Here is a 15,549-nt window from a genome sequence, read left to right as displayed (position 1 = left end):
CAGAGCTGCTATTCTCCCGCCACCTCTGCTCTATGTGCTGTTTGGAAAACCACCTCCCTCAGTTTGTGGACACCAAGTACCATCATCGCAAAAGCTCAGGGACACACTCTAATCTGTAAGAAGCCTGACAAGGAAAGGAACTTAAAGAGCGGAAAGGTGAGCAATGACAAGACATCTGTCCCCCAAAGTCACTGAACTCCTGACTGCAATGCACCTCTTACTCACCTCCAAGCTGCACCTACTAAACATGTCCCATACCCCAAGGCTTCAGCTGCCACCACGACCCACTCAAATGTGTTTATTCAATAGAAAGATAAGACCAGGACAAAAGTCTACCTTGATAATTAGGACTTTTATCCACCAATTACATCTCAAACATGCTAAAACCCTGTTCCAGAAATCACTTTAAAAGGGACAGCAGAAGTGCCACCTTGATGCCATGACCCACTATGCTGGGCATGGGTCTCACGCAGGCTCTCGCTTCCCACATTGGGGGGGGCTGTGCCCTGAACCATGTTGCCCTCAGAAAACCAGAGTATGTCAAAGGACAAATGCTGATGCCATGACAATGGCGCCACAGTGTCTGACCCCATGCAGGAAATCCCTGACCATGAGGCTCGGGGGGCAACCCCGACCCTCCTGGCCGAGCACAGGGAGCCAGCCTGCTGCCACTGGCCTCACACTCACCTTGTGTTGAGCTTGTCCTGCTGGGCTTTGATCTCCTTCTCACTTGGGTGGCCGCTATGCATCAGCTGCCGAGCAATCTGGTTCACCACTGCCACCCGGGACGCCTGGTTGTTCATCTCTGGCTCGAGGCTCTCGAATCTGCAAAGGCAGTTTGACAGAGTGGTCACCTGCTTGGTCACTGAAGCTGCACAGGGTGGGAGGGTGGCTGGGGGACCCCACAGCAGCCGCTCACCTGTGCTGGATGACCTCCAGGTCTTCCAGCTTCTCTGGGATCTGCATGTTGTTGAGCCACTGCTCCTTCTCGTCAATCCAGAGCTCACAGGCATCGGCCTCGCTGAACATCTTGTACAGGGCCAGAGTGTCCTGCAGCGCCTGCTTCCGCAGCCGCGTCAGCTCGGCCACCTCCTTGTAGCGCTCCTCAATGCCTGCCAGCCGGCCCCGCACGTCGGGGGACTCAGCGTGCTCCTGGGGCAGGGCGCTGGCTTGCTCGTGCAGCGAGTCGATGGTGGGCCGGTAGTTGGCGATCTCCTCCGCCACGTCCTTGTGCTTCTTGACCAGGGACTGGGTGGAGTACTCGTCGTGGCCCACGTCGTTGCTGGAGACGATCTTGAGGATGTCCAGCATCCAGGCGTCGATGTCGTCAGCATCCGCCTGGAACTGGTGCAGCAGCGAGGCCTCCTCCAGGCGCTTCTTGCGGATGGCCGAGAGCTCCTCCAGGTGGGCCCACTGCTCGCGGATGTAGGCAATCCGCTCCCGGATCTTCTCTGACCCGAAGTGCTCCTCGGCGATCATGTCTTCGCCTTCCTTGATGGCTTGCTCGAAGTGGCCACTGCGGCCGCTCATCTCGTCCTCGAATGCCCGGTGCTTGCTGAGCAGGCGCATGACACTTGTGAGGTCCTTGCCATAGTCATCGGAGGACAGGATCTTCTCCTTCTCCCGGATCCAGCCCTCCTCCTCTGCCATCTCCCAGAAGAACTTCCAGAGGCGACGGGACTCTTCCAGGCGGGCCCGGCGCTCAGCCGCCAGCTGGCAAAGCTCTTGGTAACAGAACTCCATGTGGGCCACTCGGTCTCGGATTACCTGGGGGTCGCAGGGCTTGTAACCTGTGTAACATCAAGGCGGGCACATGGGTGTGACAGCGGAAGCATGGGCTCCCATGCACAGATAGGCAGTCGGCTACACCCCTGTTCTCCTTCCTAGGTCCCCCATTCATGCAAAGTGCAGGGTCACCCTCTAGGAGGAGGGAGGAGCAATGTTATTTTTTTTTTCCCTAAGTATTATTTTCTTTTCGGTCACTTAGGAACCAAAAAACGAGGCAAACTATAAGAAAGAAGGCAGCCGCATTTAAATGTTTCTGAACCCGCACAAGACCAAACCTTTCCAAACAAACTTAGGACAAATATCTGCACGACCAAGTGTGAAAGTGAAGAGAGCCACGCCAAGCAGTGGGTGTGCAGACTGTAGTCTGGCAAAGTTCACTGCCCAACATAAGCAAGTAGCACTTGGGTACTGAAGGAAAAGATAGGTCCATTTCAGAAAAGTAAGGAGTTAAAAATGTTCAGAAGGCCACCCTACACCATCTTGTTAAATCCCCAACATGGCCCACTGGGAACCCACAAATGGCTGGTACCTTTCAAGGCTGCACTACCACACACAGCTCATCCAAGTCTCTAGAGACGGGCCTCTGGTGATGAGGAAGTACCGTCAGGGTCGGTCCATCCTTACCTTCCCCGTCAGTTGCGAACTTCTGGGCAGAAGCGTTGACACCTCTCACCCGCTCTGCCTGGATGCCAATGTCTGCTTCAACCAGGGCGTGCTTCTGTAACAGGTCTTCCACGCCGAGCAAATGTTTGCCATAGTCTTGAGACAATAACAGCACCTGTACACAAGAGGCACAGAGAAGACAACTGTGAGTACAACCTGGACTTCAGCGTCTCATTATCTGTGGACAGGATGGGAGCCAGCAGCCAAGCTGTATCGTAACTCCAGCCACCCTCCCTGTATCTTTAGAGGAAGATGATGGCAAGAAAATCAGAGCAAACAAACCCAAAAGCAGCAAGAGAGACATAATAAACTAATGATCATCTATGTTGAATAAGAAGTCAAGCCTACACTAAAAAGTATAGATTAGGAAAAAAAAAGGAAGGGATGGGGCATCAGTATGAAATAAACTGGGCCTCCAAGAAGAAACTGGTGCAGTAACAACTATTCAAGAAAAGACAATAAAGGTGATAGCTGCTTCATATCACAGTTTAAAGACATCTCCTCGAAGCTGCTGACTCCTTAACTGGATGCTCACCTTGTCTGAGAGCTCATTGGTATACCTCTGTACTTACAGTCAATGGGAAAAGGCATCAGGTGGAAAAGTTTACAGACCCCATGGACTGTAGCCTACCAGGCTCCTCCATCCATGGAATTTTCCAGGCAAGAGTACTGGAGTGGGTTGCCATTTCCTTCTCCAGAGGATCTTCCTGACCCAGGGATTGAACCCGGGTTTCCCACATTGCAGCCAGACGCTTTACCATCTGAGCCACCAGGGAAGCTAATTACAGACCACATCTTTAATCAAATAAGGAGAACAGGGTCAGCTCAGGTGACTATCACCCTTAGGACAACGCCCTAAGCAATGCCTCAGGTTTAAGTTTGAACTGGCTAACATTCATTTCTTCCATCACCCCAATTTGGGGAGAAGGGTAGTCTCATCAGACATCCTCTCCAGAGGGAATTTCTACTTCACTCTTACTTATGAGGAGGTCTCTGGCCCAATCTGAGTTACAAAGTGGAGGATGAATTCTAAAGTGCAAAGCACCTCTCTGCTAGATTTTATGAACATTTCTATTTTAGGCAGTTAAGATTAATGAGAACATATATGAGAACATCACAAATCTGGGACCATAAAAGGGAAAAACTAATGGTATGAAGTGACCTTGCTCCCCCTGCCAGGAACAGTTCAAGAGGTAAGCACAAGACAAGGGCTTACATCCCAGGAAGGAAATCCTCGCAGGTCAAGCTTGGAAACGAACACAGTGTGCGAGATAAAGGAGGCTTCACGGTCCTGCCTGAAAACTGCCCTACTCTGCCCTGGCTACGGGGCTGAAGGCCTTCCAGCTGGAGGAGAATGGCTGGGCATGAGTGAGCTCTCATCAGGGGCCTGCATCAGAGGACAGGACAGGCAGGGCTCCTCCTGGGTCAGGGGGAGCTGGGAACTCCATGCTCAGAGCTGCCAGTAATGGAAAGGGAGCACTGGCAGCCCCTCCAGCCCCCGTCCTAGGATATATACACATGTCCTGCACTTAATTCTTTCTGTAACTACACGAGGGAGACGGTAAGCACATCCTCCACTTGCAGAGGAAGGCAGGGAAGCTGTGGCACTCACGATCTGGACTCTGGCTGCCTGGTGGCAGGGCTGCACTCTGTCCATGCTGCCTCCTGCTCTTCTACACCACCTGCCTGGGCCCTTCCCCAAAGCAGAGCCACTCATACATTGACCAATGAGACAGATATCTGGCTCAATGCTAAAGAATTAAAACCACAGAAAATCACAATTACTGATCGCCTACCATGGAATCTCTCTAAATCAGATCTGAGTCACAGCGGCAGACCTTCAGCTATGGAACTGGTCCTGTTACAACTTCTCACTTCACAGCTCATTAAACCTGTGAGCCAACAGCCTTCCCATGAGTGACATGGCCCTTCTCTGGCTGACTAGACCAGGGGCATTACTGTGTGTTGGGGGTTAGTGGGCAGGGCCCAGAAGAGAGAGAGGCCTGACTGAATGAGCTCCAGCCTGTAGGCAGGCATCTTTTACCTTCATTTCATCCATCCAGTCCATGATGTACAGCATTTCCTGGAATATCTTCTGCAGCCCCAGGTTCATCTCGAGGCGCTGTCTCCGGGCCCTGAGCAGCTCCAGCAGGTACTCCCAGAGCCGGATGACATTGTCCTTCCGTGCTGTGATGCGCTTGATGTCGTGGTAGTTCTCTGCCTCCAGTTCCCTGGCCACAGCCACCACAGCCTGCACACGCTCCTCGTATGCAGCGATGTCAGTTTCAATGGCCTCATGCTTTTTCGTGGCAGCCTCGACAGCAGGAAGGTCAAATCCAAAGTTGTCCTAAGACAAAAGGGAACAGAAAGAACAAACACAAAATTCAAAAGACATCCAGTGTGGAACAAAGAAACAGAAAACGGAAGTGGAGTCCTGAGCACACCCATTAATTTTGGGGGGGGTGGGGGCGGAGTTCCAAAAGTCAAACACTGACTCCAGAGTGCCAACCCCACAGGCCTCTGCCTTCCCTGAGGCCCGCAGAACTGCTCATGGGCCCAGAGCAAACCAGTGACAATTTACTTTACAGAGGTGCGAGGCATGTATGCAGCATCTGACCTACGAGACTGGAGCAGGTGATGGCTTATGTTAAGCCAAGAAGAAAAGGAGCCACTTATTTACTTCAAGGCCAGTCTAGCTGCCTTGAAGGCCAAAGGCTAGGAAAAAGGGGAAATTTTAAAAACTATACAAATATGAATGGTTCACACACACTCACTAGCTCTCAACAAACTTTGAGCTACTTCCAGATCTATGAAAAGTTAGATAAACAGTAGAAGAGAAACTGTATTGGAAATCATCAACATCCTCTCCATGGGAAGTGGATGAGATGGGGTGCTGGATGTGGACAACAGCTGTCCAAAGGCCCTGGGCATGGCCTAGGCTCTGAGAGACACAGTTCCGGAGCAGACCTGGGACACCAGACGCTGGTTCTCACTCAGCCAGGTCTCTCTCATAGCTGCCTTGCGGTCGAATCTGCGGGCGAGCTGTTCCAGTTTCTCCTGTCTTATAAGCTCGTTTCGCAGCGCCAGTTCTCGCTCGTGTTCTGCTTTTTCCAGTCTTTCCCAGGCCTGTGGAAATGAAAGAGAATGGTTTCCGGCTATATTCAAGGAGCCGTTCCTAGGCTGCAGTTAACAGCCAGTGCTTCTCAAAAAGACCTAAGAACTTAAGAGGGAAATCCCATTCCCACCCTCAGCGACTCAGCCTTGGGGAAAAAAAAAATAATTTTCTCTCAGTTGAGCCCCATGGGAATACTCTCCCCTATCTAAATTTAAAGATCCTGTGTTACATCTGGAAAACAAAACAGTGAAGATACAGAACAACGTAACTTAAGTTACAAATCTCTTAACTTTCATTAAGAGGAAGCAAAGTATCTTCAATAGCTCTCAGCATATAAAAAAGATAAATGACTTCTAAGAAATCATATTATTAATCTTTCATTCACTGCACTCTGAGCCACTTATTTTCAATTCATAGATCTGAGTATTTTTTCCCAAATCCTCACCAATTAAATTCATTCCTGTGAAATATTTTATTTCACATTATTTAACAAAGTCCTCTTAAAAGAGATCTAAATGTGTACAACTGATCATGGTTCTACATTTTTTTCAAGTTTCTACTTAGAAATAATGAAATGAAATCCTTGGAGACATAACAGGTATAGAAACAATTTTTTTGACAGCTTCCTTGACAGAAGGAGTCAAAATCCTAAGCCCTAACCTCTAGGGATTCCAGATACATAAGGTGTTGAATTCTCCCGTCTGCAACTGAAAGATGGCTGAGCCAGCAGCCTGGGACAGATGAGAGGTAAACTAACTGTGGATCTGAGTAGCAAGGTAAACAGGCTAAACCTGGTTTGATAAAATCTAACATCCCCCAAACCTCCAGTCAAGTCCCCCAAATCACCACAAGCACTCCATTGATCCTGAGCACTATCTGAGCAACGACTGTCACTCAATAACTCAACAGGCCAGGAAGGGGGTCTTCCAAGATCTCTCAGCAATCAAGACCCACTGAGAGCACCAGAAAACCTACAGGAGGCTGGGGCCCACAGAGCAGGCCAGATGGATGGGTCTTATACCTTGTTAATGTCAGAGATGAGCTTCCCCTCCCGGGGCATGTAGACCTTCTGGTTATTGGCCCTCATCTTGCTCTGAATGGTGAAAAGCAGGACTTCCAAGTTCCCCTTCTCAGTAAATCTAGGCAGAGAAAACCAGCCACAAACATTATCTACTATATTTTGTTTCTTCAAAGGGGAAAACTCATCTGCTTCTGGAGAAAAAGACACTTCATGCAGCCTCACAATTTTAAAAGCCATTTCTCTCCATCCCGATTTATGCGAAACACGTGTGTGTTACAGAAACCACAGTTTTGGGGTACTGCAGACCTCAATATGTGCCCAACTGTGGGGTTTTTCTTGCAGTTGGTTACTGTTCCTGACATTTACATTTGGGGGCACAGAGTGCTACTCTTTTGCTAATCAACTCCATCAAGATTTAGATACCAAACCCTGGATGATGAACTTGCTTCACAGCTGAATGCATTCAACAAGGATTATTTCAAACCACCACCTAGTGTCACTGTCAACAGGCTGCAGGGACTTCAGCCAGGAATTTACTACTAAGTGGAGTTTTCAGAAGAAAGGAGGAATGACTCTAGTCATAATAAGCAACAGATAAGATCCACAATGCTTATTGGGCAATTATGAATTTTTTAAATATGTGAACAATCAAACTTGGGGGGGGGCAACAAAACCTGATCTGAACTGATATGAAACTATCTTTTCTTCATTCACACCTTGTGAATATTTACACGTTTTGCTACTAATACGTTAGTGGGCTTGATTATGAGTAACAGCCTCAGACCACCTGGAGGCTTATAACACAACATATCTGCTAGTTCTCTAAAATCCAGAAACGATGGAATTCTGAAACACAGTAGGCACAAGAGCTCAGGAGAAGGAACTGGGGACCTGCACCATTTCTTAGGATCCTCACGTATCCCATGTCCCAGCGGCACATTTCTACTGGAAAGGGCTCACAGTGGGTACAATCTGTAATAAGTCTCAGCAACACAGACTCAGATGCAAAGAAGTAGGACAGGCCGCTGGGGAAAGGCATTCACTTTGAGATGAGACCATGTGAGTCAGAAAAGAGGGGTCTGTGGCTGTAGGAAGGGTAATGCATTCCAATCTGCATCTTACTTGGGGGGCTTCTCCACAGTGCGGTAAGTGTTGAACGCCTGAAGCTGCTGCTGAACCCCAACGAGTGAGTTGGCAAATTTGCGATTGTTCAAAATAATGATGGTTTGTTCAATCCACTCCAGAAGGTCAGAGGCAAGGGACTCATACTTTTCAATCATTTTTTCTGTTTCAATAGCGTTGTCAAGCACCTGTAAATAAGGGTTAGAAAAATGGAAAAGCAAGATAGTATCACTACGTAAGGGGAACCTGACTGCAGCCCTCCAGGAGCCGGCACATGCTTAATGATTGGCTTTGAAATGGTTCTTCGAGACTTTGGCACTAAACTCCAAGAACCATTTGCTAATAGGTGCTCAGACTGTGGCTATTATTTGTGAGCAATGACAGCTTAACTCAACTGTAATTGGTTCTGTAACTTCCCAATCCCCAGGCAAAGGGTTTAAGATCCTGAATGACACCTGATGCCTAGGCTCCAAAATTCCTAGAGAAACAAAAAGGGCTCTATTTGGTTTGTCATATTCCATGAATGCCTGTGGATTTTCCATTCAATTGCACTGGGAAGACAAGGTCCTCTCGTCTGAGGTGTTTTGAAATATATGGCAGGGGAACATCAGCCAAACTAAAGAATTTAAAAAGCCCTATTCTAAGGCCTTTCCAAGCATTTAAGTAGGATTTCCACATCAGTAACATCAGGCAACTCAATCAGATTTTTAATACCCAATTTTCTGGCAAGGCTGTAGGGGAGGGGTGTTTCGGGTCTGTGTGCCTGTGTGCAGCATCACTGAGTCATGTCCAATTCTTTGTGACTCCATGGGCTATAGCCCCTGCCAGGTTCCTCTATCCATGGGGATTCTCTAGGCAAGAATTCTGGAGTGGGCTGCCAAGCCCGCCTCCAGGGGATCTTTCCAACCCAGGGATCGAACTCAAGTCTCCCACATTGCAAGAGGATTCTTTACCATCTGAGCCATCAGGGAAGCCCAAGAATACTGGAGTGGGTAGCCTGTCCTTCTCCAGCGGATCTTCCCAATGCAGGAATGGAACCAGGGTCTCCCGCACTGCAGGCAGATCCTTTGCCAGCTCAGCCAGCAGGGAAGCCCTGGGTGTGAGACCTCCTGAACTTTCTTCCTACATGTTTCAGCCACCCCTCCCAACTCCTGCTCCTCTTTGGGATGGCAGGCTTCTGCCCACTTCCGTGCCATTGGAGAACTTCATCAAGAACTCCCAGCACCTCAACGTTTGAGACATGGTGGCAACACATTTAGACACAAACCTTCATTGTGTCTCACAACTTACAGGACTGGTGTGAGCTCACCTTTCCAATTCGTTTTCCTTCAACAGCCAAGGCCTTCATCTTTGAGAAGTAGTGGTAGTAAGTCACCACGTAAGTGATAATGGACTTCTCATCGGGGTGGTCCACACTGATATCTGTAACCCAGAGGAGATTCTGTTTGGTGCTTTGCTCACTGCATTGCCACCCAGGCAACAGGAACAACCCAGAAGAGCTGCTCAACACTCAACAGGCCCGTGCCTTCATTTTTGGGGGTTTGAAAGTTCTGCCATCAGATGCTGATTGTAACGCTAACGAAGATGAAACCACCTCACCACCTCTTTTATTATATGAACATTCAAAACTGCCTCCTATTGCCAATAAAGACATTAAAGTCTTAAAAGACCTGATCCTTTCTCAAGAATCCTAGGCCACTGATGCGGGTACTACCCAGACACACGATGTTCACCTCCCCCACCCCAGGCTGCTCTGTGCTTCTTATTTTGGCCAATGGCACCAGAGTTTTTCCCAGTCACTAAGCCTGTGGACATCTTTATCTTCTTGTTACTCACATCCAGTCAGTTACCAGGGCTGAGACCAGATGATTCTATTCATGGAATCTACCGTCACTCTCAGATCAGACTCTCACGATCACATAACCCGACCTGAAGCAATGGCTTCCTCACTGGGTCTCCCTGCTACTCAATTACCTTTACACACTGCACCCAGCTGATGTTCCAGAAGCAGAGCTGTGAGCATACTTCCCCTAAGCCCAAACTACTCAAAAAGTGCCCTGCAGTCTGAAAAATAAGTCCCGAAGTCCTCTACAACTTCCCATACAACTTCCCATAACTTTCCTTCCCTCTCTCCCTTCCTTTTATCCATCCATTGAATATTTATCAAGCTTCCTCTAAGTGGCAAGTACCATTCTAGACATTTCTTATCCTATAGCCTACTAGTCCTCTAAGGTGCCATAGATCTGAACCAAACTGAACTATTCACCACCATCACCACCCCAGCAATTTCCAATATTCCTTCCACTTTCAACTTCCGTTTGCCTGAAAGGGCCTTCCCTACCCCCATCACATTCTTCCTATCCTCGAGGTCCAGTTTAGAAACTAACACTCCCTCACAGTCATTTCTGATCCCTGCAGCTGGAATGACTGTTTCCTCTGTCCTCTAAAGGACTTTGTTTATACTCTGCTTTCTGTCAGGCTCTATGATTAAGTATGTACATTTCATTAGTCTTGTAAGACTGAGTGTCACTCTGCTCCTCCCCTCCTAACGTGCTGTATATAGAGAGAGTGAGTGGTCAATAAATATTTATTGAGGGAGGGAGCAAATGAATGAAGGTGGCCAGTCTTTGGGGTATGGCAATGATGGAGGTACTCAGTTCAGGATACACCGAGGAGAGAACACACAGAATGCTCTTTGCTGACACAGTGGGCTCTTCTTCAATGCGCATTCACTTGTGCACCTCCACTGCTGCCAGGAGGATAGAAGTGGATAGGGTTGTTTCTCTTAAAGACAAGACCACCGGGGCACAGGGTAGGAAAGCTCCCTGCCCAGGGTCATTGAGGCAGCCAGTGGAAGAGGGGGCCACAGCTACTCTTCCCACTCCAGGGCCCATGACCAACTCCTGTGTCTGGCTCTGTCAATGTGGGCCCCACAGAGACAGAACTGGAGGAAGGTCATGGAAAAAGTGCCGGCCCTGGCCCTGTGTATAATTTAATAAACACAAAATGGGAGATGACTGGGAAGGAGGGAGCAAGCAAGACCTTTTTAAACTTGTTTACAATTGTATTTAAACGGATGCTCTCTGGGACACTGGGCAACTAACAATAGCTAAGGACAACTAATAATCAAGATCAAAACCACAGGATGAATGACAGCACCTGCTTTTTTTAGCTCCTTGTCTTCAAATGACCTTTTCATAGTGGGTGGTGATTAGAAAGATCAACTAATGAGCAAGTTATTAAATTTTTTATCACAGTGATTTCAAAAAAAGATTCTTTATCTCAGCACAAAGATCTATGGCTCAGGGAGGATGTCTTTCCACAGTAAGGCAGGAGTTAAGTACAAAGATTTATCACAGCCAAAGGAATTTTAGTTTTGTGTTTATATTGAGAAATCACTTAACAGGCTGGCACAAAGATAATTTTATCTCAGCTTCCTGCAGTAAACCTATCAGTGAATCTGATGCACTGGAAAATAGCAAGAAGCCTGCCTGGCAGCCTCATGACCTCGATCTGCCCTTGGGGAGTTTAACTTCCTGTTCTATATTTATAAGAACTTTAAACTTTCACTCACAAACAGCTTTTTCTCAGTATCTGCTCACAGCTGAGAGGGTCTAAAAAGCTCCAGCCCTACAAATTCTCATTTTGAATACTTCTCCACATGAGAAAAGATTATGATAGCTCATGTTAAGATGAAGCCTACAATTAGGATTTTGTTAATAAAGGAGTTACAGCCCATTGGATTGCCCCACACAGGTCTGCTCTGTGTTGTCCACAGTCAGTCTTTGAGGTTCTGCTGCAGGGATCTGTGGGGCAGAGAGAGGCTGGTTCCGTGCAGAGTAAGGTGCTGCGCCGCCAAGCAGGGGCCACAAGGAGGGACTGCGTGTTACTCTTTCTGCCACCCATAGGCTCCTGGTGCATTGTCCTCATTTAAGTTCTTCTTACCCAGAAGCAAATACTGCACAGTCTGCTAAGGAGGCTCCTAAACCTTCCTGCCCTCAGGCCAAACCATGCTCTTGCCCCGGGGGCTGGTGGGGGCCGACTATCAGTCAACCAGCAAGTGAGAGCCTGCTCACGCCCTCTTCCTTAAACACAGAGGCTAATCACCTATGGTGACTCCCCACTGCCTGCTGAATAACCTAGAAAAACTGTTACCTGTTGGGCCCCCAGTCATCTTTCTGGTTGTATTTTTCCTACTGTTAAGCTAATACCACCCCCAATGAACTGTTAGCCCCCTGTTATACCTTCCTCTTTCCTGGTTCCTTTGCTCATATAAATCCCTCTGCCTACCATGACCTCTCCTTTGGAACATGTTTAAATCATACTCATCTTTCAAGGCCTTTTCAGGTATAATCCTTTACACAAATCCTCAAGTAATTCATAGACCAACATTAAGCTCCTTTTCCTTAGATAATTCCCAAAGCACATGGTGCCCGTAAACAAACTGACATGAAGCAGATTTTTTATTTAACTCCTCTTACCCCTCAGCTCCTTACCTTCGGGGTCCAAGAGTTTAGTGAGGCCAAGGTGTTGCTCTGCCAGGTTAAAGGCGTTCTGCAGATTGTAGTGTGCATTGGATTTCTTTAGTTTGTCAAAATCTATCAGGTCAGGCCTGTGGAGAGCAACAGTGGAACACAACAGAAACCGCAGCTTGAAAACACACCGTGAAACCAATGGTGTCCACTTAGGAGTAAAAGCCTATGATATTATTTAATCATCAAACAATGAAACCCAATTTTTGAATAAACAGCCTCAAAGTTTATTAAGAGAACTGAAGAGAATTGGCACACTTGTTTCCTTTGTTTGGGACACTTTACACACTTTCTCCCACTCTCCTCAAGTAGAAGGCAGGGATTTCCACTGTGGTGCAACATCTAAGGCAACAAATGTGAAGATGGAACATCACCCCGGTTGGCTATACAAGGGTGTCAACGTCCTCCCTCAACGTGGTCAGCGTGACCTCGAAGGACTCACCGGTGTTTGTGTATCAGTGCATTGAAGGCCATGCCATCCCTCCAGCTGGTGGTGAAATTGTGAATGTTGACATTGGGGTACCTAAGAAACACAACACAAGGCAATTACCAAATAAAGTTCTGTGCTTTGCTAAATGTAGTGCTTAAAGAAAAGCCTGTTGGTACTGAGAAAATGTGAGACAGTAACGAAATAAAGACAATGAAGACAATCAAGTGAAGCTAAGATCGCCTAAACTTCTGCTTGTTGAAAAATAAAAACAAACACATATTTACATGGCTTTCTTTCTTGGTAATTTCAACCTGTGATCTGTGTCCTCGATTGAAAACACCATGCTTACTGAGAAAAAGGCAACCCTGGCTAGATGCCTCCAAGGCTTCCTTGCTTCACTGGCTTTCCACGCCCCCAGCGCAGCTATGAGAAGCCCGCAAACACGGATACCTGAGTGCACACATCACTTTGGGAGAGGAAGTAGCTGGGGTTACCTGTTCAAACACTCAGCTTTCCCTCTTCCTTATATCACTGAACTGGATGAAGTTTCATAAATCAAATACCTTCCTGAAACACTTCCCTATAACGCTTACCAATATTCAATCAGCTACTCTACACTACATTGATTATTAATAACTTTCTGTCCGTGGCTGATTAAAAGTTCATTCCTAATTTGATCCCCTTACTAAGCCTTACACTCTTTATGGTTTCCACAGTTATCACTGACTGATCACACCCATTACAGTTACAACTGTCCTCTATGTAGCCCTGACCTACAAGATTAACCTGGGGGACTTCCCTGGTGCCCCAGGGGTTAGGACTTTGTCTTCCAATTCAGGGGATGCGGGTTCAATCCCTGCATCCCTGATCAGTTGGGGAGCTAAGATCTCAGATGCCTCACGGCCAAAAACCCAGAACATAAGCAAAAGAAATATGGTAACAAATTCAACAGAAACTTAAAAAAAAAAAAAAAAAGGCAACCTGGGACAAAACCAGTTCTCAATTAGTACCTGGGAGCTTCAACAGTTTCAGTGAGCAATAGACAAGATGCAGTTCTCTAAAAAATATCTTCACTGAAATTTCAATGAAAGAATAAAAGACAGGCAAACTCAGACAACGTACAGAGACTAAGTTTGTACATTACGTCTGTCCATTTAAGTTTACCACACAAAGCTTCCCAAAGCACAGAACTTAGAGGAGAAAGCCCACAATTTTTACAAACACCATGGATGAGATTTTTAAACACAGTTTCAGGGTTTTAAAATTCAAGATAAACTTCTCTCTGGAACTTCCTTAATAAACAAACAGAAGGAAAATGATTGTACAGATGACAGGTCCAGAATATAAATCAACTCATTCCATTCCAAGAGCTAGCTGAAATGTCAGCGTCTCAACTGCTTACAAGTTAACAAGACATCTCAGTGGAAGCAGTGGAAAAGATACTTGTCAACACCAGTCAAGTGATGACTCTGGTAAAACTGAGTCTGGGGAGAAGCAGCCCCTAAACCCCGGGTTCATGCTCACCCAGCTGTCTTCATCTGGCACCACAAGAGCAAAGCATCTTTGGCCGACTTCTTCTCTTTGTTGTCTTCAGTTTCTACACTGATATCCTGGATCTAAGGTTTACAGAGAAATATTAGATGAACAGATATGTCAGGTCTGCATATACATAATGAGTAAACTTTAGGTCAACACCTAGCCTTGCAGAATGTCTACTCTGAGGGTCAATGAAAACTGCTTTCTGAAGCCAGGGTTCCCTTCTTGGAAATAACGACCAGAACTAGGTTCTCCACTTTGCACAAAGAGTGCCAAACTGCCATGACTTCCTAGAACCTATTAAGGGTCATTTCTACTCCCAGCATAGCCCATCTTTCTCAACCACAGGCTAGAATGGTGGCTGGTATGGTATACTTTGAATCCCAGCAGACTCTAGGAAAATACTGTTTTTGCACAACCAAAGATTTCCCACACCACAGTCAATGAGTCCTTTGTTGATGAGGACTGTGTATGCACCATTTCCTGAAAACTGACCCAAACTCTCAGAGAAACAGTGCCCTTAAATGCTGTGCTTCCACGCTCTGTGCTACATAGTCTGAATATTTGTGCTCCCAACTCTCACTAATTCTTATGCTCAAATCTTAATCCCCTCAAAAAATGATTATGAAGAGGTAGGGACTTTGGGAGTCCTGGGCCTCATGAATGGGATGCGTGCTTTATAAAAGAGGCTCAGAGAGCTTCCTAGAGCCCTCCACCAAGTGAGGATACAATGAGAAGTCTGCGACCTATAAGTGGGCCCTCGTTTGACCTTGCTGCTACTCTAGTCCCAGACTTCCAGCCTCCAGAACCGTAAACAATAAATGTCTATTGCTTGGAAGCCACCCAGCCTGAGGCACTTTGTTTAGCAACCTGAACGGACTAAGACAGCCTATATTCGTAAGGCACTCATAGTCTGCTGATTCTCCACAGGACATAGAGCCTGGTCCACTGGGGCCAAAGTCAGGCTTCCAAGGTTTGAACCCAGGTTCCCCCACATACTCCGTGTCCTTGGGTGAGCTCCTCGGCTTCCCCACTGAGAAGCGGCTATCTCAGAGCACTGCTGTGCACTTGAAGAAATACAAAATATGGAGGGCTGGGCTCTTAGTGAGGAAACCTACATGTCAGCTCTTTGGATCACAGGCTGCCTACCAGTTATGTGATTTTTAGACAAATGCTCTAAACACCCTTCTGCCTTCAGTTTCCTTGACTATACTAATAAAATGTGGAATGGAGGGGGGAAAATGGTATTGGCCTAGAAGGCCATCCATTCTCTCTCAGTTCTAACCATTCCAAGCTTCCCAGTCCTGGCCCCTGTCAAAGGTCTCTCCATCTAATCTAGAAA

General features: G+C 47.0%; 1 protein-coding gene across 5 annotated transcripts in view; it reads right to left on the bottom strand.

The window, feature by feature from the left end:
- SPTBN1 (spectrin beta, non-erythrocytic 1) overlaps positions 1 to 15,549 on the bottom strand; it is a 209,816-nt gene that overhangs the window by 38,610 nt on the left and 155,657 nt on the right. For all 5 annotated transcript variants that reach the window (XR_005718414.1, XR_005718415.1, XM_040224837.1 and 2 more), the window contains 11 exons: positions 14,196 to 14,287; positions 12,684 to 12,764; positions 12,206 to 12,321; positions 9,019 to 9,131; positions 7,710 to 7,897; positions 6,588 to 6,705; positions 5,419 to 5,577; positions 4,496 to 4,798; positions 2,413 to 2,566; positions 920 to 1,790; positions 688 to 825 (listed from right to left, as the gene is read on the bottom strand). Coding sequence is in view for 3 of the 5 variants with exons in the window: in XM_040224837.1 (XP_040080771.1) it covers positions 688 to 825; positions 920 to 1,790; positions 2,413 to 2,566; positions 4,496 to 4,798; positions 5,419 to 5,577; positions 6,588 to 6,705; positions 7,710 to 7,897; positions 9,019 to 9,131; positions 12,206 to 12,321; positions 12,684 to 12,764; positions 14,196 to 14,287 (2,333 nt within the window). In the remaining 2 variants the exon portion in view is untranslated. The remainder of the gene's footprint in view (positions 1 to 687; positions 826 to 919; positions 1,791 to 2,412; positions 2,567 to 4,495; positions 4,799 to 5,418; positions 5,578 to 6,587; positions 6,706 to 7,709; positions 7,898 to 9,018; positions 9,132 to 12,205; positions 12,322 to 12,683; positions 12,765 to 14,195; positions 14,288 to 15,549) is intronic.

This window comes from Oryx dammah, unplaced genomic scaffold, assembly GCF_014754425.2.
Source record: "Oryx dammah isolate SB20612 unplaced genomic scaffold, SCBI_Odam_1.1 HiC_scaffold_25, whole genome shotgun sequence".
NCBI classification, from domain to species: domain Eukaryota; kingdom Metazoa; phylum Chordata; class Mammalia; order Artiodactyla; family Bovidae; genus Oryx; species Oryx dammah.
The sequence above is the reverse complement of the archived record's forward strand: the minus strand, read 5'-3'. Positions and strand labels throughout refer to the sequence as shown.